This window comes from Misgurnus anguillicaudatus, chromosome 6 (genome assembly GCF_027580225.2).
Source record: "Misgurnus anguillicaudatus chromosome 6, ASM2758022v2, whole genome shotgun sequence".
NCBI classification, from domain to species: Eukaryota; Metazoa; Chordata; class Actinopteri; order Cypriniformes; family Cobitidae; genus Misgurnus; species Misgurnus anguillicaudatus.
Genome location: NC_073342.2, coordinates 6,271,031 through 6,296,008, shown reverse-complemented (window position 1 = coordinate 6,296,008; position 24,978 = coordinate 6,271,031). Strand labels below are relative to the sequence as shown.

The window sequence follows — 24,978 nt, the reverse complement described above, 5'->3', positions numbered from 1 at the left end:
TGAAAAAGAGCTTTCCAAACTTGCAAGCTCTGATCGGATTGGCTATTTTTTTACACAGGAGTTATTGTATTGGGAAAGAAATGTTAATATGGTATGTAAGTACTACAAATATAGATGGTTTCAGCATAAACACGCGGCTTTCATGGTCATCACGTGACTTCCGGTTAACTCTGTGAAGAATAAATAACAACATAGTCCTTTTAAAGTAGTTTATTTATAAAACAAGCAAAATAAACAACACGTAGCTTACATAGGAACCCAAAACATTTGTTATTTTCGACGAGGTATTTGTTTGAGAGTTCAGTTTCAGCAACTAGTCATACCATTAAACAAACAGAAACCGGAAGTAAAGTTCGAACCAGACGCGTCACCGCACGTGCGCCCGATGAAACGGTCTAAAGGCACATATGACAAAGAACTAATAATTCTAATAATAATTTTTTGTGATCCATATACCCCTTTTTAACTCTCTCCCTGCCAGCGTTTTTTTTTTGTTTCCAGCCAGCGCAAGCATTTTTCACGATTTTTACAAAAGTTGAATGCCTTCCAGAAAATATATAAACATACAATATATCAAATGAAAGAACAGACCATTTGCTTTTAAAAAAAAGTCATTGGTTTTTATCACCTCTCAAATATGGGTAGGTTTCTTCAAAAACACCAAATTTGAGCAAAAAGCTGAAATAATGACATTTTTGTGAAGCACTTTTGATAGATATCAGATGCAGAGCGATCCTCAAAACTTACACGGACATACAACTGTTTGCCCTAGGGCGATACTTCCTAGTTTTATAAGTTGCTGTTTTATAAGTCCGCCACCTGGTGAATAATAGCGGTATTGCGGAAAGCCGGAAATACTCGTCATTGGCAGGGAGCGTTTTCTCTTAATTGACGAGTTAACTCATCAATGGCAGGGAAAGAGTTAAAATAGTCTGTGGGTCTGTATACAGTAACGCACAATCTTGTAACAATTGCCATTCAGTGTTACCAATAACCGTGACTTTTTGTCGCATGACATTTATGGCTCAGGTGACTGGCGACAACAAACATCAAATGGCTTAGTACCGCTTACTTACTGTACCAGCCGAGCAGCTGCCATTGAGATGAATGTGAATGGTAACACACAGATTTCTTCAGGTAATATATAGATCCCTTTGGTTAAAAGATGCTATAGAGCAGCCATTTTTCACAAATTGTCGAAAGTTTGGCTGTGCAAGACTGCCTTTTGTGTCAGACTTCAACAGTCTGTTACCCAACATTACCACGCATCAAATTTACCTGTTTGGGTTTGATGTCTGTCCAAATCATTTAGTCATCAGTCTTCACATCTGTCCATTTCTGTTTACCAGCAGCTGTTATTTCCTGTCTTCCGATGTTCACATGCCGTACACCTGCCAAACACTGCTATCTGAGCCTGACACACAATAACTCACATTACTGCCACCACTTCACTCTGTGTGTAATCGCTCTAAATGGACGTTGATCTTTACTCAGCTGTTTTGTACACTAGAAGGGAGCGCTCACGTGTACACTTGGCACTGTTCAACACTCATGAGTCTACTTACAACTGATGATAAATACAGTTTACGTTAGCATGTTTATTTACAAATAGTTTGACTTTTTTCTGTTACTAACCTGTTAGAACCTATAGGACTTGATTAGGATTGTTTGAAGAATATCTTATCAAACAGGAATTTACTTCATCTTTAGTGGAATGTTTGAAGTTTTGCCCTACGATTTTCAATGAAGCTATCTTAGAAGACTCTGTAAATATAATATTAGCCATATAAGCCACTTTACTTATAGTGTGTGTAAAAGAGATTGCACACTCTCAAAAAAACATACAAAAGTTATCACTGGGTCAGTACCAAGGGTCAAACTTTCGGTCTCGTAAATCCAACACAAGATTCAAAATTTTTATTTGTCATATACACCATTGGTTCTCAGACTTTTTCAGCGTGAGGCCCCTCTTGTGTACGGTGCATTTCTTTGTGCACCCCCCACTCCCCCTCGAAGAAAATGTATGACATTTGTTCTAAAATGTAACATTTTAATGAAACAAAACATATGAAATTATACAAAGTAGTGCTGTTGCTTAGTAACCTTATTTATCTTATGTTTAATTACACAGAATTCATGAAAAATTTCATAAAATTGGAGCCCCCCTTGTGAACCACTGATATACATGATTATATTACGGGTGTAACCATAGATATGTATAAAGGCTTGATGTCTCATCCGCGCTGCTGGCCAATTGAGTGGAACGTCCGCATTTTGGCGGCCATCTTACCACAGGGCGCTCGCTAGAGATGCGCGGATGGGCTATTATTTCATCCGCAACCGCATCACAAAACTCATCATCCGTCCGCCATTCATCCGCACCAACGTTTCTGACCAGTTTTTAAAACCGCACCCGCCCGCCATCCGCTGACTGGGCGATGCAAGGCGCTGCTGATGACAGCCGCGAGACTAGAGCTCTAGAATATCAGCAGTGAACTCAGTCTCCGATCGGCGCACATGGGACAAAAATAAATAAATTAATATCCTAAATTAAACGCACAAATTACATAGTCTGCACTGTCTAGTGTCATCCTGATTTACCACTTTGTAAAACTTATTCCAGGCAACCCTTTTCTGACCTTCTATTTCCTTTGTTTTTAATTCTCATTTTTTTGCGTTTGCCACGTACCTCCTTCGCCGGCGTTGATAAGAGCTATGTCAAAATGTGTCCTCATTTCTCCGCGCTGTTAATGATAGAACGAATGGATCCTTAACAGCCGAGGCTATCCCAAACAATAAAAACCTTTATTAAATAAAAGTGTATTAGAAAACTTTTTATTGTCACTGTTTTAGTATTATAAGTTATGTTTTGTGTTAATATTATTCGGTTTATGTTGCGTATATTTCTAAGATTGATTATTTGATATACTGTTGAATAGTTTAATCTACATCAATGTGTCATATTTTCTAAAATAAATTAATATTTTTCTGATTACATATTTATTTTAATAAGTCAGAAATGTCTCCGCTGTTTATTGCTGACAGGCGCGGTGGGCGCGTGCAACAGGTGACGCAATAATGCGTCCTCAGAAGGCTAGACCGTCTCATTTCAGTTCTCTTCGCGAACTTCTGAGCCTGCCACCTTGAAAGACAGAGTGCTCACCTTTTAAGGTCGCATGCTTAGAAGGACACAGCTAATAACAAGCAGTTGATCCGCCACCCGCCCAAATTTAATTAAAATATTATTTTTTGTCACGTCATCTGCCCGATCCGCGGTTTATCCGCGGAGTCCGCGGCTGTGACCGCCAACCGCGCATCTCTAGCGCTCGCTCACTCGTAGCATTGAGTTTTAGTGGTGCGGGTGCTTTTGAATGACCATGACTTGCTTAATTTTTTCACCGATTTTCAAACGGTTTGGTTTGTTATAAACGTCAAAGATGTACCTATGACACTGCATACCTATACTAAAAATAAATAAAAAATTCATGAAACATGTTAAAGCATCCAGAATTATAGCCACGTTAATAACGTTGTAAAAAAACAAACCGTTTGAAAATCGATAGAAAATTGAGCAAGATATGGTCATTTAAAAGTACCTGCACCATTAAACTCAATGCTACGAGTGAGCGAGCGCCCTGTGGTAAGATGGCCGCCAGGTGATGATGTTAGGGACTCGGCCGTAAGACATCTAGCCTTCATACATATCTATGGGTGTAACAGTTCAAATTACTCACCGTTGGGTGCGTATAACGGTTTAAGGGTCACGGTTTCGGAACGTTTTGTTACACTTTGGTCACAACAGGCTTCTTTACAAATATAAAAACCTAAGCCAAAATCAACATTTTCACTTAAGAGCACTAGTACTATTATACTACATGTAACAACTAATCACTACAGTGAACTTCAAAATGAACAAACAATAGCTTAGATTGGGTTACTTTTTCTGAAATAGATCTATAATGAAAATCACGCGTGTGCGGGAGACACAAGTACGCAAAAAAATATCCTCACGTTGAAAAGTGTCCTCGCGATCACACAAGCAAAGGCTGGGATGAGCGCTTACTCGACTCTCTCTGTGTTCTCAATCAAGATGACTTTTGAGACTTTGGGGCAGCACAATGGCTGGTGTCTTCACACCTGTGATTAGTTGTTTGATTTAATCAGTGACACGCAATATCTTTTATTCCACTATCGGTGTCCAGTCAATCTAGGTAGAGAAGACACGTTATAATATGGCCATTATGTCAGAGCAGATATTTATGTCTTGTTTGATTCATGCAATAAGCTGCAAACCAAACAATAACGGCAATTTTGATAGTATTCATTTTGTTTTGTCATTTTGTTAAAGTATCATTTGACCATGTCCTGGCCCACCATCTAATGGCAAATGTTTTTTGGCCCGATGCCACTTGCCGACCCCTGGTGTTGAGGTTCAGATAGATGAAACTGAATATAGATTGTAAAGTGCAGACACTGAGATCCTTAATTATCTATTTGGTCCAACAGAAGTTTATGTGTGTGTGTGTGTGTGTGAGTGTGTGCAGACAGGCTGTCTATGTCTCGGCCTTATCGCATAATCATTCAGTCCCAGTCAAGGTCTGCAAGCCCACAGGCTAAACATGATTTCGATAAATAGGACCTGTTACATACAGTAGCTTTGCACTACTGACAAACATGCCCCTCGGTAAGAGGTGTACGGTCATGTTTGCCTTTCCATATCGAGGCAGGTAATATCTGGAAATTCAAAACTGTGGAGACTTAAAGGTGCAGTGTGTACTTTTTAGAAGGATCTCTTGACAGAAATGCAAAATAATATACAAAACTATACTATCAGGGGTGTAATAAAGACCTTTCATAATGAACCGTTTTTTCCTTTTTACCTACATACACTGAGGGTCCCCTTACATGGAAGTCGCCATTTTGTGCCACCATTTTTCTACAGAAGCCCTTAACGGACAAACGACGCTGACATGTTTGTCTGGTGGTGGCTACCGTAGCTTCTCTGTGTGTTTCAAAAGCGAGGGGTGAGCAGTGGACTAAGCCGTTGGTTGCAATTCACAACCTTACCACTAGATGCCGCTAAAATGTACACACTGCACCTTTAACTCACAAAAATAACTAAAAAATAACTAAATAATTGCCCTCAATTAATATAATGTAATATAAAAATAGATGGCAATGCTATGGTGATGGATCACTGGTTTTGTTCAGTTCTGAATTGAGAGTAAAGGTACATGACAGTGTACATTTATAAAAAAAATCCTCTGTCATTTTTATATTTTCCATACACATTTGTTAAACAGTAGTTAAATGTTATAATTAGTGCTGCCTCACAATTAGTCGCGACTAATCGTTTGCCGAATAAAAGTTTTTGTTTACATAATATATGTGTGTACTGTGTATAATAATTATGTTTATATAAATACACATGTATAATTTTAAGATCAAATATATGTATAAAATAAATATTTATATTTATATATAATATAAATTATATGTAAATATAAACATGTATATACACATGCAAATGTTTCTTAATTATATACGTGCGTGCGTGCGTGCGTGCGTGTGTGTTTATACAGAATTATTATACACAGTACACACACATATATTTTGTAAACAAAAACTTTTATTCTGCAAACGATTAGTTGCAACTAATCTTGAGGCAGCACTAGTTATAATATATTTTATTTTACCAAATATATTTTACCCTATATTTGGAAAAAAAGCATATGAAGAGTTTGGTTTCAAAACGCAATAAACGCCATTTTTGAAAAAAAATTAGTTACTGCCAGAATCAGTATTATATCAGGTCAATATTAAAAAGTAAATTCTTAATTTTACGCAAAATCCAATATCTGCCTTGTTATTCTGTCATCTTTTCTCTCTTTTTTCCCAAAATGCAATAAACGCCACTCCTCCTTTTCTACAGAATGCCATAAATCCATTCCTGATATTACAGCGGACCATTCACGCAATGTAAACAAACAATGGCGGCGCGCTGAGTACACGGAATCTAGTTTTTCTCATCTACTATGTATTTCGTGATCACCAAACAAACAAAAACAAAATAATACTTTAATATCATTGATAAACCTGTGATGGTTGTCTGTGACGGGAAAGAAACGTAAGCCATCAACATCTAATAATTTACACAAGAGGCACTCGGAAGACGGGTGCTTGTTTGCCCGGGCCGACAGCATCAAGCTTCTGTCATGATAACACATTGACCCCAGGGGATCTTATGAAAACTTACCATTTTTATACTCAAAGTCAACGAAAATCGAGCAGGACCAAAACATTTTACAGCTGATCGTTGTGAAAAATGCTAAGCGACGACGTCAAGTATAACCGCAGCAATGACAGTGTTCTTAATATCACAAAGTAAGTGTTTTGATTAATGCCATTAATGTTTATATTTTTAATTAGTGTGTACAACTAGTCAACTAAATGAATATAACATGGTAAAGATGAATGCACATTTATACATTGATTTAATAGATTTATAGCATTTTGAATAAAAACTTGTCATGGATTTATTGCATTTTGTGGAAAAAATAATAAGTTTTTATAATAAATCTTTGAAAATCAACTTATGGATTTGAATTTTTTATGTTTTTATAACCTAAAGATGCTATGTGAAAGTTTGTAACAGAAAATAGTGGTTTTCATCTTGTCACTTTCTTGGTATAGAAAACACGTTTTTACAGAAATTGGTCAAAATGGATTTATTGCGTTTTGGAACCAAACTCTTCATATAAAATATTACTTCCTGAAGGATGGAAAGATTTAATTAGAGACCTAGCTTGTTAGTTTACAGAAATGAAGACTTACAGAATGGAAAGTAATGTAAATTGATTACACATTAAGACAATATTCCCCAAAACACTGAATGTTTTGAAACACCTGGAATATTTTTCATATATCATCATTATTATTATTGCATAGCACCCAAAAGCAATAAAGAAATCGGTTCAAAGCAAAATTCTTTAACATTTGTGCATTGTTTGTTTTATTCAATATGTTACAGCATATAAAGTGAAAACATAAGAATGTTTTACAATCTACACTGTTGAAAATATAGGTGATGATTAAATGCAATAGAGAAAAGGTTCTTTATGGTGATGCCATAAGAAAGATTTTTGGTTTCTAATGAACATCTTAAAGGATAATTCCGGTATTTAACACTTTGAGTCTCATTTCTGGTTTGTTTTGGGTGGACTGCAGTGATGGACACAGAGGTTTTGACAATTGGTCGTGTCTTGACTTTTCGACTCGTTTGGAGGCGTCTCTTGACTGCTTCAGAGTGGAGGTCAATGGCCATGCACGGAATGTCATTGAAGCAACACTTGACGTTCGTTTTCGGAACTGTGCTGCTCGCCGAGTGGTTCGTGGTGTTCGTTGATGATTAGAAACAAATATATTGGCGCAATGTATGATGTCAATCCGTGTTATTTGCTATAGTGGAACTATTTTTTCAGATACCTCACAACCGCGTATATACTTCCGCTCTATATTTGAGTCTAAAGCATGAATGAACGTAGTCCAACAAACTGTAATAAAACGGTAGCATACTTTCAAAATCAAGTTTATTTATAACACTTACACCATAAACATCAAATTCCACACATCCAATATGTTTTTTTTCATCGGCAGAACAATAAAGAAGATATTTTGCAGAAACCCCAGTGCTCCGTCATGCAAGTCAACAGATCCGCACACTTTAAGAGCTAAAGCATATATATCCAATACAACAGTAATCAACCATAACTCTGTGTGACATATTGACGTCTTGTGAAGCAAATCAATCAGTTTTTGCAAGAAACTGAACGTTATTTACAACATTATTAGCGTGAATACCAAAGCAGGAAGCGTATTTTCCGTTTGAGGCGATCTTCCACTGGTGCAGTTTGGTGGCTGTTGGCTATGGATGTTGGTCTCTCTGCGCCACCTATTCACCTTATTTTTCACGACAACAAGGGCGGCGCCATTTCGCTCATTTTGTCAACGTTCTTCCGGCCGCATAGACGATGAGCAGCTGAGGCAGTGACTGAAGGCGACGCGTTAAGCTTAAAAAGCTCACTCGAGCGCCTTTATGTTTCTTTCTTACCAATTTTAAGCAAACTGAGGAACACCCTTATCCCAAGTATTGGTTCGACTACGATGTTCCGGAAACTTTAAACCACGCCGGGTGTTGAAAAGGTGGCCAGTTTCAGGTAAGCTATCGTAGCTAACTTTGTGCTCGTTCGCCTAAAGATTTGTGAAGTCCGTTCTACAAATACACTTAAGATCAGTAACGTTAGTTTATAAAATGCAACTATTTGAATGATTTTAATTGTCCACCTATATTTTTATATTTACGATAGTACAACGAGATATTATAGTACATTGCATTCTTACAGTAGCCCACGTGATTCCTACAAGTTACTGAGATTTCAGATGCTAGAATGTCAGTTCATTTCTCATTCAGATATTGATAATGACCTATTAAACAACGTATTATTTAACACTGAAGTTAAAGGTTGTGTGTATAATGTTACTGTCTCTTTTTAATGCATCTCTCTCTTACACACTGTTCTGTTTAAGTATGGGTGCCATTTATATATTAATTCTCATGATGCAAGTTTCTTTTAAATGCTAACATAAAAATGTTTATGGTTATATTGTTTTCACAGATGCATTGATGTGTAGTGAAGCAGAGGACAACTGTGAGGATGATACAATCAACATGTTCCTAAACTGTGATGCAGAAACACAATGGGAGGATCCATCCGTCTCTGACCACAAACTTTAAAATCACAACTCAACCTGAAGCAACCTACATCTGATATGGGAAAACAATGGTGCAGTTTCCCTGACAGGGCTTATGCTGGTCCCAGGCTAAAATGCATATTTGAGCTACAATAATTTAAAAACACCTTTTACTGACATACCTCAACATATATGAGTGCCATTGTTTTGTCACAAGATGCGCACCAGTCTTGTTTTTTGTAGGGTTTGTTTGTAAAAACTAAAATGTCCTAATATAATTAAATCCTAGTCCTGTAAACCCTGTCCGAGAAACTGCTCCTATGTGTTGAGCTGGCACAAATGTACATATCTCTGCTGAGAAACAACCATCTTTGTGTCAGCTTTACACAGGGTTGATGTTGCATCCATTACACAGTCGCCAAGCACTTTACCAGTACATACACCAACAGCTTCCAGATAAACACTTGGGATCAGCTCCTGATGACTCCGATAAAGCTGTGTCTTAATTTATTGCAGGGTGGTCTTGCTTTACCTGTTGTAAAGTTACATTAAACCTTCATATGTGATCAGATGTCATGCAGTGATATTAAACATTTACAGTGTGATCAGATGTTGTGCATTTATATTAAACATTTACAGTGTGATCAGATGTTGTGCATTTATATTAAACCTTTACAGTGTGATCAGATGTTGTCCATTTATATTAAACATTTACAGTGTGATCAGATGTTGTGCATTTATATTAAACCTTTACAATGTGATCAGATGTTGTGCATTTATATTAAACCTTTACAATGTGATCAGATGTTGTGCAGTTATATTAAACCTTTACTATGTGATCAGATGTAACCTGCCATGCAGTTATATAAGCCTTTACAGTGTGATCAGATATTATCTGTAAGGAATTTCTTAAACCATATGTGAGCTTTGTAGATTCCACTTAAAAGGATTAAGTCTCCTGATTTGAAGGAATAAGTGTTGGCAAGTTTGCAAATGAATTCTATCATGGTACCACATAAAAACGAAATAGTTATTGGACTGGCTAAGGTGCACATTTGCTTTAAAAAAGACGAAATCACTGTGTAAATATTGGTAGGCATAAGTACTTTAATAATTTCCAATGCTGATCCATCAACTCCTGACAGGACGAGGTAATATGTCCCATAGGTTACTTGCCGCGGCGGCTTCATATCGTCTAACCACGAGACGATTGATGGGACGATATAAGACTATCCGAGCGTCTTATGAAGTTTTCTCCGTGCTCCTAATTTAAAACATTAACAGCAGTAGCGATATTTGTCATTTGGCTAAAGTTATAGTGAACTACAAACAATCTTCTAACCCCCAAACTAACAACCGAATGCACTGTGCCATATTAGCAGCGGAAGTCGGTTGACAAAATGCGGAAGAACGAAGAATTAAAAAGGGGCGTGGCGGAATAAGGTGAATAGAGTGGGAGCGTGAAGCGCACTTCCTGCTTGGCAAAAGCTCTGCATTAACGCTGTAAAATATTTATATATATATTCGAATCTCAAAACTGAAAATCGAATGTCAACCCACGGAACGAATATTCGAATATTCTGGTCCAGCCCTACAAATATGGGAAAAATTTATTCTGAGAGAAACCGAGCGAAAAACAACAACCACATGTAAACAGTCCCTTTTCTGTTTCCCGGCGGCGGAGTGATATATCAGCGAGCAATAAGTCTTCCAGAGAAGTCAATGGAATTTTACAAAATGCCAAATAAAACACCACAGAAACTGTATTTCGCTACACAACTTGTTTTTGGTCGTCAACGAACGCCACGGAGCACTCGGTGAGTAGCACAGTTTTGAAAATGAACGTTGGGTGTTGTTTTGGTGACGTGTTTGTGCGTGGCCGTTGGCTTCCATTCTGGGGCAGTCGGGAGACGCTTCTGGACGAGTCGGGGACTCGGGACGCGACCCATTGTCGGGGTTTCTGTGTCCATCGCTGTGGTTCATCCGGGGCGGGCCAGAAATGAGACTCAAAGTGTTGAATACCGGAATTATCCTTTAAGTGAAAGCTTTCTGAAAGAACCATTTCTGTGTCATCTTTTAATAGTCCAAAAAAAACTTTTTCCATTACAAAGAACTTTTTGTGAAAAATATTTTTTTTATGAAACTATATACAGCATAAACTTTTAGGAATGACCCAAATAGTGTCGTCTTGTTTCATATGTACAAATACCAAAAGGCACCCTAAGGGTTAAGATGTAGCAATCATAATATGCTTAGATGAACAACTAACTAACAAACTGGATTATACGAAACTATATGTAAAATAATTTTTTTTTATATAAAATATAACCAGTGTTTGTTTTTATGAGTATACATCTGTGTGTTGCCTCTTAAGCTTGCGTATGCAAGTTTTATGTTTGTGTCATCAACTGAGAATGGGTCAACTTCATATTAATATTAAATTGATGGTCTTTAATAACCAAGTGTCCTAATTTTTGTTGGTGATAATGCTGAAACGCACGTCTCCAGGCATTAGTCAAGCCCCATTGGACGGTAATAATCTGATAAAAAAGTGATGTTAAACAGTTATTGTATATCTTGCAGTTTGCAATGGAGGGCGTATGACAAGACTCGACATGATTGCTCTGTTGTTATAGCGTCCAGAATCTACGGCACTAATTGCACAGAGGCTGATTAGCAATTGTAAGTGGTTGGTGGACGTGCGTTTGATAGGAGAAATGCTGATGGGGTGGTTTTCCTGTTAACCTGGTGGTGTGCTGTACACGGCATAATTAAATTGCCCCACGTCTCCTAACCCCACTGTAATATTAGCAGAGTTTATACAGTCATTCATCAAAAACTCCCTCATCAGAGGTAGCGTACAGGACTAGCGGAACCTGCTAACTTAGCACGCAGCTGTTTGCGGTGAGAAAGAAACACAATGAAACAGAGCTGAAATTGTCTCTATCAGCGTATTGCTGTGCTGCCCTGCTAGTGATGAAGAAGTTGTACTTTATGACATACTGAAACATGAATTCTTAATAAAGTCCTCCTGTAGTTGTTCGTTTTATCCCTTAAAACTCATCTTTGAGCATAAACAACATGTGTGAAAGTTTTTACTGTGATAATATAGTTTACTGTGATAATAGTTTATGCATGCCTTAAAATAGTACCTCTACACCCTTGCCTTATTTAGTAAACAAGGATCTATGATTATGCAAATTTCTCCTCGCCTCAACTACATATACAAATATAACCATTACAGCATCTTTAGCATGCAACCTTTGACAGAGTTGACAAATTGACAAAATTTACAGATGAGAAGTGAAATGCAAAATAACAAATACAAAGACTAACAAAACATACATAACAGCTAGTAAGATTTGTGTGTGTGTGTGTGTGTGTGTGTGTGTGTGTGTGTGTGTGTGTGTGTGTGTGTGTGTGTGTGTGTGTGTGTGTGTGTGTGTGTGTGTAACTGTAAATGTAATTGGATTAGGGCTGGGATAAATGATTATTTTTTAAACGATTAATCTAGCGATTATTTTTTCGATGCATCGATTAATCTAACGATTCATTTTTACAGTCCGATTCGACTTCGATTCCATTCTCGATTATCTTCCCATTAATTAACTAATAGCAATTTATACATGTTGATTTACATATCTGAATGTAAACATTGCAATATATGTTTATTGCTCTTAAAATTTCAAAATAAAAAAGACTATACAAGTGCAAAATAATGCATTCTTAGTCAGAGGTAGCATTCAATAAAGCGTTTGCAGCTCATACTGTGTATAAAAATCTCAAGTTCAAATTACTTTATTTTACATGCATTTATGAGCAAAACCTCTTTAAAACCTCTTTTTCGCGTAAATCCATGAGCATTTAAACCATAAACAAAGCACTTTTTCTTTGATTGAGCGTGAGCAGCGCAGCAGAACCGACGCAGAAACGATTGCAGCACTGTTGCTACAGAGCCGCAAGCTCGCGCTGGTCATGCGGCGGGGTGCAATGATTGTTAACATGGGCGCTGAAAAAAACTCGCGCCGCGCGGCCGCAGGCACTGCTCACCCTTGCTGTGTGAATTTGTGAAACCGGCGTGGACTGAAGCCACTCGCGTTGCTACTACACTACGGCGCCGCATTTTTGGGTCTGACGAATCGACGCGAATATTTTGCGTCGACGTATTTTTTCCGTCGACGTCATCGATTACGTCGATGCGTTGTCCCAGCCCTAAATTGGATGTAAGAGTGGACATTTTTGAATAAAGGAGCATAAGTACAACAGACATAATTAGAGGTAAATAAATAAACAAAATGGATAAGGAGGGTGATAATAGCAATAATAATAATATTAATATTATTAACAATAATAATAATAATGAAAAAATATATTAATATAAATGACAGATAGCAATAATAGTAATGATAAACAAATTAACAAAAATACTAATTTCATCCGGACTTAGGGGGAGGGTAAAGGATCAGGAAGAAGATAAAAAATATAATAAATAATAGTAGTAGTAATAGCAGTAATAATACTATTAATAAAATATTAATAAAAATAATAATAATATTGAAAATAGTAATATTGATACATCCAATAATAGTAATGATAATAGTAGTTGTAATAGAGATGATGATAGTAATAATATTAATAAAGATAATATTGACAATGATATTAATAATGGTATGTTATGAATAATATTAATGCAGATATTAATAACAAGGTGTTATAAAATTGCCTCTGTCCGAGGCCGCCACGACTCACTGACCTATGTCTGTTTTATTTTTTATAGTTTTTTTTTATTTGGTTGTGTGCTTAAAACTTTTTTTTTTATAAAAATAAACCTCAATAAATTTAAGGTCATTCATACTGTATTTGTGTACATTTTAATCATTAACATTAAAGGCACACTCTTTTTATGACTAAAATAACAATAAATGGAAAAAAAGTGCCAAAAATGTAAGCGGAAAAAAACGTAATTTGGGAAAAAATAAAACTGAATTTTGGAAGAAAAAAAACAGATTTTATAGGGCCCTATAAAAACTACAATATAAACTTGATTTTCATCACAGGGGGACTTTAAATATTCAGTATGTGAATGCAAATGTGATCTTGATTTTAACAGTTATTAAAATCGTATAGTACTTTATTATAAGGAAAAATTGTCTAGTTACTGTATACAGTCAGAATTTTATTTTTTTATAAAACTACATTTTCTGTTGCTGGGGTGGTTCTGTTTGTACCTTTACAGTACACAAACATAACACGATGTTGTACCTTTTTGGGTACATTACTGTACCTTATTGTGTAAAGGTACAGTTAAATGTTTTGTACCCCAACCTGGTTCAAAATTGGTCAGTAAAGCTACACAATATATAGGCTATAATATTATACCCTAAAAGGTACAACATTGCAATGTGTTGTATACCCATCAAAGTACAAAAATGTATGTCGTAAAAAAGGTACAGTTTTAAACCTGTACAGTGTAGCTTGTTTATTGTGAAAGTAAACAAAATAAGCTAATCCATCAAGCTTTGCTTGTGGCGACGCACAGACAGCCTGTCTGGAATTAGAGTATGCGAGTAAAGCTGAGTGACAGCAATTTCATCGACCCGTTTAAAACTTTCTGTAATCGCTCCATTCCTGCTCCACTTCAGGTTTTCTATTTTCAGTCCATGCTTGCTGGTGAGGGAACTGAGCGAGTGAATACCTGCTTTCAAATACCTGCTGCTTGCTCCAGACAGTCAGCAGAATCCAGGTCTCTGCTCCGAATCTTGGAGTACCAACTTTAAAATTCCCTGTGCTGTTGACTTTAACAAAGCACCTGGCCAATCAAATCGTTTGACTAATTGTAACTGTTGTATGTAAGACTTTTTGTTTTTATTTCCATTTTATTTTTAAAAATCAAACCGCAAATGCAATTTGACATATGCAAACAACAGCCCTACTAAAATATAAATCTATACGCTGAAATCACAGAAATTCCCACAGACGTCGACTCAGTGGAAGTTCAGTTGACCTCTGACCAGAGAAACCATGATCCTTTCTTTGTTGAGTGATTTATGTGTCTTCCTTAATATCGATCTTGTTCTGGTATGATCAAAGGTGCACCTAAAAGCCAGCACTGAGAGGCCATTACTGTGGATTTGGCTTCGCTCATACATTATTTATCCCCTTCAGCCTGTTCTATATGCCATTATGGACATTATGAATGAAGGAAGCCACTGCCTCACAGTTTACTTAGTGTAAGCACAGGATGCACAGAGGAAAGATCGGATACAGGCAGCGCGGAGGGTCATAAAAATGCCATAAAGAGGATATTGAGATGCTCTACGGCCAGCGAATGTGCAACATTCCCTATTGGAAATGCAGCCCTGATTTAGGGAAAGCAAGACGGAGCTGTTTTTCATTTTGGCTGTGAGATATTGCCGAGACTTTCGGGGTGCAAAGGCTTTAGTGAGTTAGTGGGATGTTTTGGGCCGTGGCTTTCAGTTTGTTAGCCATATGATAATGATGGATGCAGCTTGTACAACATCTTTACTGGGTTACTCTATTTTTACCATACTTTCCTTTTCTCACTAGCACAAAGCTCGCGCTGAAGCCATGACCCTGGATCTGGCATCCCTGAGGAGTGTTCGGGAGTTTGCAGAGGCCTTCAAAGCCAGGAAACTGTGAGTGCACAATATACAATTTGAAAGTTATTATGTTTGCAAAGTGAATGTTTTCACACTTGGTCCAACTCCCACTTCGACCCAAACTGTATCCCTTTTATCAAGTACTTTTAAAGTTGCATATACGTGGAACCACCTCTAAAAACGTGATGAAGCCTGTCCCACAAAATGTGACTTCATGATATGGGCTCAGTTTCCCGGACAGGGTTTAAAATTAATCCAGGACTAGGCGTTAGTTATACAGTGAGGAAAATAAGTATTTGAACACCCTGATATTTTGCAAATTCTCCCACTTAGAAATCATAGAGGGGTCTGAAAAAAATCCAGAAATCACAATATATGATTTCTTTTTAACTATTTATTTGTATGATACAGCTACAAATAAGTATTTGAACACCTGAGAAAGTCAATGTTAACATTTGGTACAGTAGCCTTTGTTTGAGGTCAAACGTTTCCTGTAGTTTTTCACCAGGTTTGCACACACTGCAGGAGGGATTTTGGCCCCCTCCTCAACACACAGATCTTCTCTACATCAGTCAGGTTTCTGGCCTGTCGCTGAGAAACACGGAGTTTGAGCTCCCTCCAAAGATTCTCTATTGGGTTTAGGTCTGGAGACTGGCTAGGCCACGCCAGAACCTTGATATGCTTTTTACAGAGCCTCTACTTGGTTTTCCTGGCTGTGTGCTTCGGGTCATTGTCATGTTGGAAGACCCAGCCTCGACCCATCTTCAATGCTTTAACTGAGGGAAGGAGGTTGTTCACCAAAATCTCGCAATACATGGCCCGGTCATCCTCTCCTTAATACAGTGCCATGTCCCATGTGCAGAAAAACACCCCCAAAGCATGATGCTACCCCCATGCTTCACAGTAGGGATGGTTTTCTTGGGATGGTACTCATCATCATTCTTCTTCCTCCAAACATGACTTTCTCCCATGACTCCTCTAGATCATCCAAATGGTCATTGGCAAACTTAAGACGGGCCTGGACATGTGCTGGTTTAAGCAGGGGAACCTTCCATGCCATGCATGATTTCAAACCATGACGTCTTAGTGTATTACCAACAGTGACCTTGGAAATGGTGATCCCAGCTCTTTTCAGGTCATTGACCAGCTCCTCCCGTGTAGTTCTGGGCTGATTTCTCACCTTTCTTAGGATCATTGAGACCCCACGAGGTGAGATCTTGCATGGAGCCCCAGTCCGAGGAAGATTGACAGTCATGTTTAGCTTCTTCCATTTTCTAATGATTGCTCCAACAGTAGACCTTTTTTCACCAAGCTGCTTGGCAGTTTCCGTGTAGCCCTTTTCAAGCCTTGTGGAGGTGTATAATTTTGTCTCTGGTGTCTTTGGACAGCTCTTTGGTCTTGGACATGTTAGTAGTTGGATTCTTACTGATTGTATGGGGTGGACAGGTGTCTTTATGCAGCTAACGACCTCAAACAGGTGCATCTAATTTAGGATAATAAATGGAGTGGAGGTGGACATTTTAAAGGCAGACTAACAGGTATTTGAGGATCAGAATTCTAGCTGATAGACAGGTGTTCAAATACTTATTTCCAGCTGTATCATACAAATAAATAGTTAAAAAATCATATATTTCTTAATTTTTTTTATGTCTCTCACAGTGGACATGCACCTACGATGACAATTTCAGACCCCTCCATGATTTCTAAGTGGGAGAACTTGCAAAATAGCAGGGTGTTCAAATACTTATTTTCCTCACTGTATCAGGACATTTAAAACAATGGTACTGATATGTTAAGATATGTCAATGCAATATGTTTTTAAATGAAAGCAACTCAAACATGGATTTTAGTCTGGGACTTGGATAAGCCCTGTCCGGAAAACTGTTTTAAAGAGGGATTAAATACGGCCCAAATGCAATTTACTCCATCTGGATGGGCCTTTATGTTAGGCTTTCAGCAAACCCCCTGCCTTGAGCAACCCCCCTCGCGCTCCATTACCGAACTATCACATCAGAGAAGGGGCCAAAAGGTCTTCCCTCTTTCATTGTGACCCTCTGTCCCTTTCTGTGGTCAATAAATAAGTATCTAAACCTTGGCTATAACTCCATCAATCTCAAAGCCACACATTGGTAAGTCCTTCACAGTCTCCTAGTTAAATCAATTACTGTCCCGGTTTACAGGAAGCAAGCTGAGGAACACTGACATTGACTCTCAAAGAGAGTCGGACAAAATGATCAAATACATATTTATAAAGTAATAGCTATAAATATATTATGTTATGTGTGTAATAATAATAAGTTCAAATTAGATTTTTAATGCATTCCTGGCTGGTTTATGAATTGTGAATGTGATTTTGTTATTTTATGTTTATTTTTATTTGAAATAACTAAAGAACTTTAGGATGATGTAGATATTTGAATGGTTATGGATTCGTGTCTGGCTTTATTATGAACTAATTCATACATTTCTCTGTGTAAGAGATCTGGTTATAGTACTGTCTGTCTATATTACTACCGTATTGCATAATGTTATTTAATAGGATGTCAAAACAAAACGTTTATCAGTTCCAGCGTGTCTCGTATGTGCTGTATTATCATATCAATTGAATTTTTATCTGTAAACATTCATTAGTTTTTTAATGGTGAGCTGTAGCGATCAGTAATGAGGCTAATGAGGCGTAATTATGATTTAATATAGACGTGTCTAGAATGTTTTGTCTGCTCCGCGAGGACGTGTGGTATCAAATGTACTGTATGACAAATACTGGCTTATCTGAGTGTGTTTACTTGCAGATTTTTGTTCTAGATATACAGTATGACTTTATAATCTACACTAGAGGTTTTCAACCTTTTTAGGCCAAGGACCCCTTAACGGATAGAAGGAGGAGCATGCATCAAGTACATGTATCAAATTAGGACTGGATTTACATAATTTGGCATGATGGTTATGTTACAAAGTTATTAGAATACTGTTAACATACCACATAACATTTTAATTTGATTTTAATGTGGAAACGTTTTATGCTCTTCATTTGAATCATGTTTTAATGTTATTATTAGCCTATAATTGCATTTTTATGCCCAATTGAAATTTTCCCACATACAAAAAATACACTACCAGTAAAAAGTTTAGAAACATTCACTCTTTCTTTATTTATATATTTTTCTTCAATACAGAATAGTAATAAACTTTTCCAAACTATGGCATAACACAATTACTGTGGGAATTATGTTGGTGACTAAAAGCATCCAAAATAAATAAAAACTGCCAATTAATCACCCTTAATTGCAAAACCGTACTCGTGTCATTTTATCAAGACGCTTCTTGAAGTTACACCCAAGGGAGAATTTTAAAGAAAATTGAAGGAGTTCACATTTAAAGGCGGGCCGACTGCCAAAACACACTTGTAGCCAATCAGCAGTAAGGTGCGTCTCTACTAAACAACTTCGTTGCCTGGGTTGCATATGTGTGAGGCGGGTCTATCAAAAGATCCAGGTCCAGATTCTATTGGGGTAGGGGTTTGTTTGTTTAGGTGATTTCAAAAGTTAACATTGGCTTTCAGAGATCGTGGATCCTGCCTTTAATCTGGGCTCTTATTGGCTACTTTTCCTTCAATATTCAGTCCAAGTCATTTCTTTAAAGAGCCACACAGATCCAAAATCGAAACTAACCTTTATTGCAGTGTGTCGTGTAGCTGTCCATCAATGTAAACAACGTGTAAATTAGTTGAACCAAAAAGTGCACGATTAATAAAGTTATTGGCTTCTAAAGCAGGTCGTCGACTCTGAATCGCTGAAAAGAGTCGTTATAGTGAGTGAGTCATCTTCCTGATATTTGCCACGTCACACGAACGCATCCACGTCACATGAGATACTAATCTCCGCCTACAGCCTTGCCTGCGGGAGAAACGAAAACTATGACCCGCCCACAGTTAGCTAGTCTGTGTAAACATCAGCTCACGCTGTGTTTTCAGTTTGTGTTGTTTTCTCTACCTAATGAGACTTTTTCAAGGATGGATATTCTAAACTTTTATGGTTGTTAAGAATCAGTGTTTAAATTTAATTTTTATTGGAGGGATTTAGACGTTTATCAATGTTAGATGTTTCAGTACCCACTTTATTTGGAACAACATGCATCTCCTAACCACAACCTGTAAGTATGATTATAGCTACATACTTGCTTAAATGAGTGGAAAATGTCTATAGTCGTTTTTATTGCTTGGATTAATAATGAATGATATCATTGTTTAAACTCTAACTTATATACTGTCAGAGTCACGATAGCAAGCGGTTTTGCTATGACCCGGTTAGTTTACATAAATGCTTAAATGAGTGTAAAATTGTTAGTTTCGATCGTCGTTTGTATTGTTTGGATTAATGATGAATGATGTTGTGTGTTTAAACTGTACATTTACTGTCAGAGAGTCACGTTAGCAAATGGCTAACGCATGCTTATTTACGGTTTTGTTATGACCCGGTTAGTTTACATAAATGCTTAAATGAGTGTAAAATGTTAGTTTCAATCGTCGTTTTTATTGCTTGGATTAATGATGAATGATGTGTATTGATGTTGACAATGTCTTCTCAGTAAATCATGTTAGCACGAGGTCAATACATGTTGCACTATTGTTGGTCTGTGCCACTGATCTGTGGTCTGCGCGACTGATCTGTGCAAAGACACTCTGTCAGTTGACCAATCAGAGCAGAGTAGGATACAGAAAGGTGGGGTTAAGGCAGACTGAGTCTTTGAACGGCTTCACACGAATCGTTTGGGGATCTCTGAGAAATGGGGTAATTTTAAATTTATATTTTGAGAAAATAACAGTGTTTTTTGACCTTGCATGCATTTAAACCTGTTGTCCGGAGACTTATAAATAGTGATAGGATGCTTAAAATTCTTAAAATTCATCTTACTGGCTCTTTAAAAAAAATGTAATTAAATTTTAGTTTTCTAATAACAGAAATGAATCTGTTTTGCCCAGGTATATTTTTGTCTAAAAAAAGTAGTTTCAACATTTTGGTCAAGTGTTTTAAAACTTTTGACCAGTGGTGGACCAACGGACCCTCAAGGGCCCCCTGTTAAAGGCCCATAATCTACACAATTTCAGAGCATTTTTGTAGATCAGTTGTTAAAGACTGTTACATGAGTAGTTACATGAATAAGTATGGTGGCACAAAACAAACATGACGATTTTTAAGCGGATAAAAATGAGAACTATATTGTATGCACGCCGAGGTTGAAGTGCTGCAAACTAAGTGCTCTTCCGCCATACTATATAGTTCTCATTTTTTATCTGGTTAAAAAATTGCCACGTTTTATTTTGTGCCACCATACTTACTTATATAACTACTCATGTAACAATCTTTAAATAGGGAAAACAAGGAAGTGTTTGGTGGCTTATACATTCATCCTTGTTTGAAGCTATAGGAATGAATGGGGCTATAGGCTAAATGCTAACACATTCACGACCCACTGTACAAAGATTAAAAGTGCACGCATTGAAAAAAGATAGGTTATGTTTTAATTTATTTAAGTTGAATTAAGAACATAGTAAAATATTGAAAAACGGTTCATTTAATGGCAAAATGTTGGTTTGCGCTTGCACAAGCTGTTAGTAAATCTGACCCATAGTGTTCATATGGGCAAAAAAAGTTTAAATACAGATTTAAAAAATGTGGCAAAACCGCAGTAAAAATCTAAAGCATTATTAATACAAGAACTGTGAAAACACGTAATAGTTAAAAGAGGCGTCAATGGGTCACAGGTTTTTCTGTGCTGAAATTGTATATATATATTAAATATATTATATTAAAAATATATTAAATGATTTTCCGTGCGATACTGTCAGGGCTAACCCCTTGCCAGCCAGTACTAAGTAGTAGTCGAAATTAAATTTAGCATCTCTTTCAATGCACTCAAATGTCTATACTTTTCCCTAACAAAAACTGTACATACTTTTAGGGCATAGTATAAGCAGGGAAATTGGGATGCAGGCTCCTTTGAAGTATATTCATTCCATTCAAATCAAAATCAATTAGCTTTTATCATTTCTCACATAAAGTTTATTCCTTATTTCTCTTTTAAAACCAAAGCTCTCTTTTTTAGAATTAGAATTAGGAGTGTTTTAAATCAAGTTCTGTTCTTGGTTCCGGTCCATTTTCCTCATTTATGGAATTATTTTCTCTTACTGCGGCACAGATTCGTCCTTCACAGTTCCATCAGTGCATTATCCATATTTAGTGAGTTGCAGTACTAGAGGTGACGTCCTGCTTGTTTGGGGCATGCGGAGATACCGCTGGTGTCCCCAGGTCCTCGAGGGGCTGCAGGACTCATCTGGCCCCTGGCCGGCCCCGGGGCACAGCAGCAGCTTGGTCAGCAGCCAGACCCCTTGAGGTGACCCCCACCCTGTCCCTGAGCCAAACCCCTCCTCCTCCATCCGTCCCCACCCTTACACCTTACTTCAATCAGAGAAACATTCTCACTTCTCTTACCGTCCGCTGGAAGGCGTAAGATTTGTTAGTTGACCATTTTGAATATATGATCTCTAAACGTTGAAACTCTGATTTCAGTAGACTTTGTTATTAGCATGTTGCTAAGCTAAAAAGCACTTACACAATATTTGCTGTGTGTCCCGTCACAAAGCATTATGGGATTGCTGTCTTTACAAAGTATGCTTGATGTGGTACCTTACATTTATTCAAAAGAAAGCATCTTGACAAGGATTTCGACCCACCTTTTGGAGTCCATAATCTTGAATTGTAGGATGGGTTGCGGTTTGTGAAACTCTTTGGTTGTATTAATTTCCATTTGGGTTCAGCCCTGGTATTGACGTGTGCACACTTTTTTGTTTTTCTTTTCCGTCATGGCTGATTGGTTAAAGTGACTGTTCGGGCTTGTGCAAATCGCTCTCTGTTCGGTGCCTCAGCCTTCCAAAACACATCAGTGCCGGTCAGCTCATAATAGAAGCTGATAGCCTTTAATAAGAGGGAGAGATTAACCCATTAGTTCAATGCCGGTCAGGACCCAAATCATTTATTTGGCCCAGTGACACACAGTCAAACTGCACATTAGGTTAGACAGTGTGTCCGCTCTAGCCTGGACCTGAAGTCTCTGAACCCTTTTCGGGAAAAAGTTCATGGACTTCAGGCAAGGGTATGACTAATCTGTTTAGGAGGCTTAATCCAGTTTACTTTACTCCTTCAAAAGCGACTTTAACTGTATGTTTGTTGCACACAACCATACTTATGAAAAGTAGTAAAAAATTTGATTTTACCTTAGAGTCCCCTGGTTCATTAGATTGTAAAATTATGGCTATAGACAGCATAAACCGAGCATTTTGTTAGCAACACAAGGTCATGGGTTTGATACATAGGGAATACAGATATTTATTTAATGTGTAACTTGATAATTAGACAGAATTTAACCAGACAAGTGCATACATGTATGCATCTGAAGGTAATTTGTTAATTACAGGTAATTACTTTTGGGGGAAACGGGTAAAATATAGACAGGTTTTTCTGAATTTTGAAAAAACTTTCACTGAAAATCTGTCTTTGTAACAGCCACAGCAGGTCAGGGCAGCCGGCATTTTCTTACTGTCCAATCTTGAAGATTTTCTTGTTGTCAATCACCATTTGGTTTTTCTGGAAACACATTGGCTAACCATGTTTGCAGTGATGTCTCGATCTTGTTTCGTGTGCCTTGATCCAAGTCAAGTCATTTAATTAAATCTTGATCCGAATATTATTGCTAGGTGCACACTTAGTCTCGCGTAGCCAGACCTTCAATACTGAAGGACTGGTGTTTGTCGCTGCTTTTTCTGGACAAAGCCCGCCCACAAGCTGTTTGACCGACATGTCAAACAACCAATCACAGTTTGTTTCGTCTAGCGTCACGTTTCGGACTCCTCACAATCGAGCCGGCTGGCAACAAGTCAGTTATTGAAATAACCAGCCGCAATCGAATAGCATCTAAAACATTACTCACCATAGAACAACGTTGTGCACTTCATCAACAGCCACACCAATGAGACGCTCCCGTTAAATGTCTGTTTGAAGCATATCTCTCCACTTTTTAACACAAGCAATTCAGGAGAACCAAACTTTTTGACTCCACTAACTGCCTTAAGCAAAACTCTTGGACGTCTTTTAGAGAGTCTATGCTGCGAACTTTGCATATTTTTGAGAATTCAATGTTTAGCTGATCATGATAACTGGTCATTATTATCCACGTGAACACGACTGATTCTCTTCCTCAATGGAACGTCAGAGCTTTGTTTTCCAGGGACCGATACTAATCGCAACACTCGCGTCTCCTGGAAATCCGGTTTATTTCAACCAATCAAAAGACGACTTTAGACATTCTCACAGGGTTTCCAGAAAAGTGTATGAAAAACATCAGACGTTCAGCCAACAGTTTGTGGGCTTTACCTACATTAAAGCAACACTAAAGAGTTTTTCCTCTTTGCTCCCCCTATAGGCTGGAAGCGGAATTGTCCATTACCACTGTCGTAAATAATTTAGCCTAGTGCAGCAAAGCTGGCTCTGATTGGATTGTAGATCTGCCCTAAAGCAAGTTTTTGTAGTTTCTCACTCGAACTACAGGACCACTACCTGACGGTTGGAAACTTCTTTAGTGCGGTTTTGGCCGATAGAGGGCTGCAAAGCGAATGTGAAAGTGCTGTTCACCCTGTTTCGAGTGGATGAACGACTGAAACTTTTTTGGAAACGTTATTTTAACTTCACACAAAGCTACTCCCTCTACAAGTCTCAAAATCTGCCTTTTCATTTTCCATAGACCCACTTTATTCCTAATTTGTTGGGACATTGTGAACGCCTAACTATGTTTAGTGTTGTTTAGACCAGTGGTTCTCAAACTTTTTCTGCGTGCGGCCCCCCTTGTGTACGGTGCATTCCATAGCGGCCCCCCCAAAGAAAATTTATGACAAAAACTGTTTTAAAATTAAACATTTTAATTAAACAAAAAATATTAAATTATACAATGTAGTGCTGTTGGTTAGTAGCCTTATTATTTTTAGGTTTAATTACACAGAATTCATGATAAATGAATGTTTTTTTGTTAAATGTCATAAAACTGGGGCCCCCTGGCACCATCTCGCGGCCCCCAGTTAGAGAACCACTGGTTTAGACATACAGTGTGGAAACGTTTGTTATTAATTTAGCTATTTTCGTTATGGTTTATGCATGTGGCAGGAGCTTTTATCCAAATCAAAGTTAATGTGTATATTGAACCCACGATCTTTGCAAGGCTAACGTCTACTAAGTCATGTGACCATGTGTCTGGCGCAGCAGTTATTATGTTGTTGTACATTCCTTCTCATAGATATCCTTCATATGTGTGGCAAAAATGCTACAGGACAAGTTATTTGCCAGCATTTGACATTTATGATTAGGGGTTTGTTCAAATTCTTCATCCTAATAACAGGCATTGTTACCAGTGCCTTAGAAAACACCACTAAAGCATAAAGATGTCAGTTTCTTGAATATTTCATTACTTGTACAGTAACATTGCAGTGGGTTTCTCCATTTACTCAATGACCTTTGATGACCTTATCTGCTCTCCAGAGTTCAGGCTAGCACCTTGAGTC

At 37.6% G+C, this 24,978-nt stretch overlaps 1 protein-coding gene and 1 long non-coding RNA gene across 2 annotated transcripts in view; both read left to right on the top strand.

Moving 5' to 3' along the window:
• Nucleotides 1-24,978, top strand: part of wwox (WW domain containing oxidoreductase) — a 303,723-nt gene that overhangs the window by 75,966 nt on the left and 202,779 nt on the right. Inside the window, exon 6 of the mRNA XM_073868407.1 lies at nucleotides 15,319-15,407. Coding sequence (XP_073724508.1) covers nucleotides 15,319-15,407 — 89 coding nt within the window. The remainder of the gene's footprint in view (nucleotides 1-15,318; nucleotides 15,408-24,978) is intronic.
• On the top strand, nucleotides 7,192-9,395 carry LOC141364247 (uncharacterized). The gene is made up of 2 exons (XR_012369923.1): nucleotides 7,192-8,216; nucleotides 8,676-9,395. It is a non-coding gene; the product is annotated as an uncharacterized lncRNA (long non-coding RNA).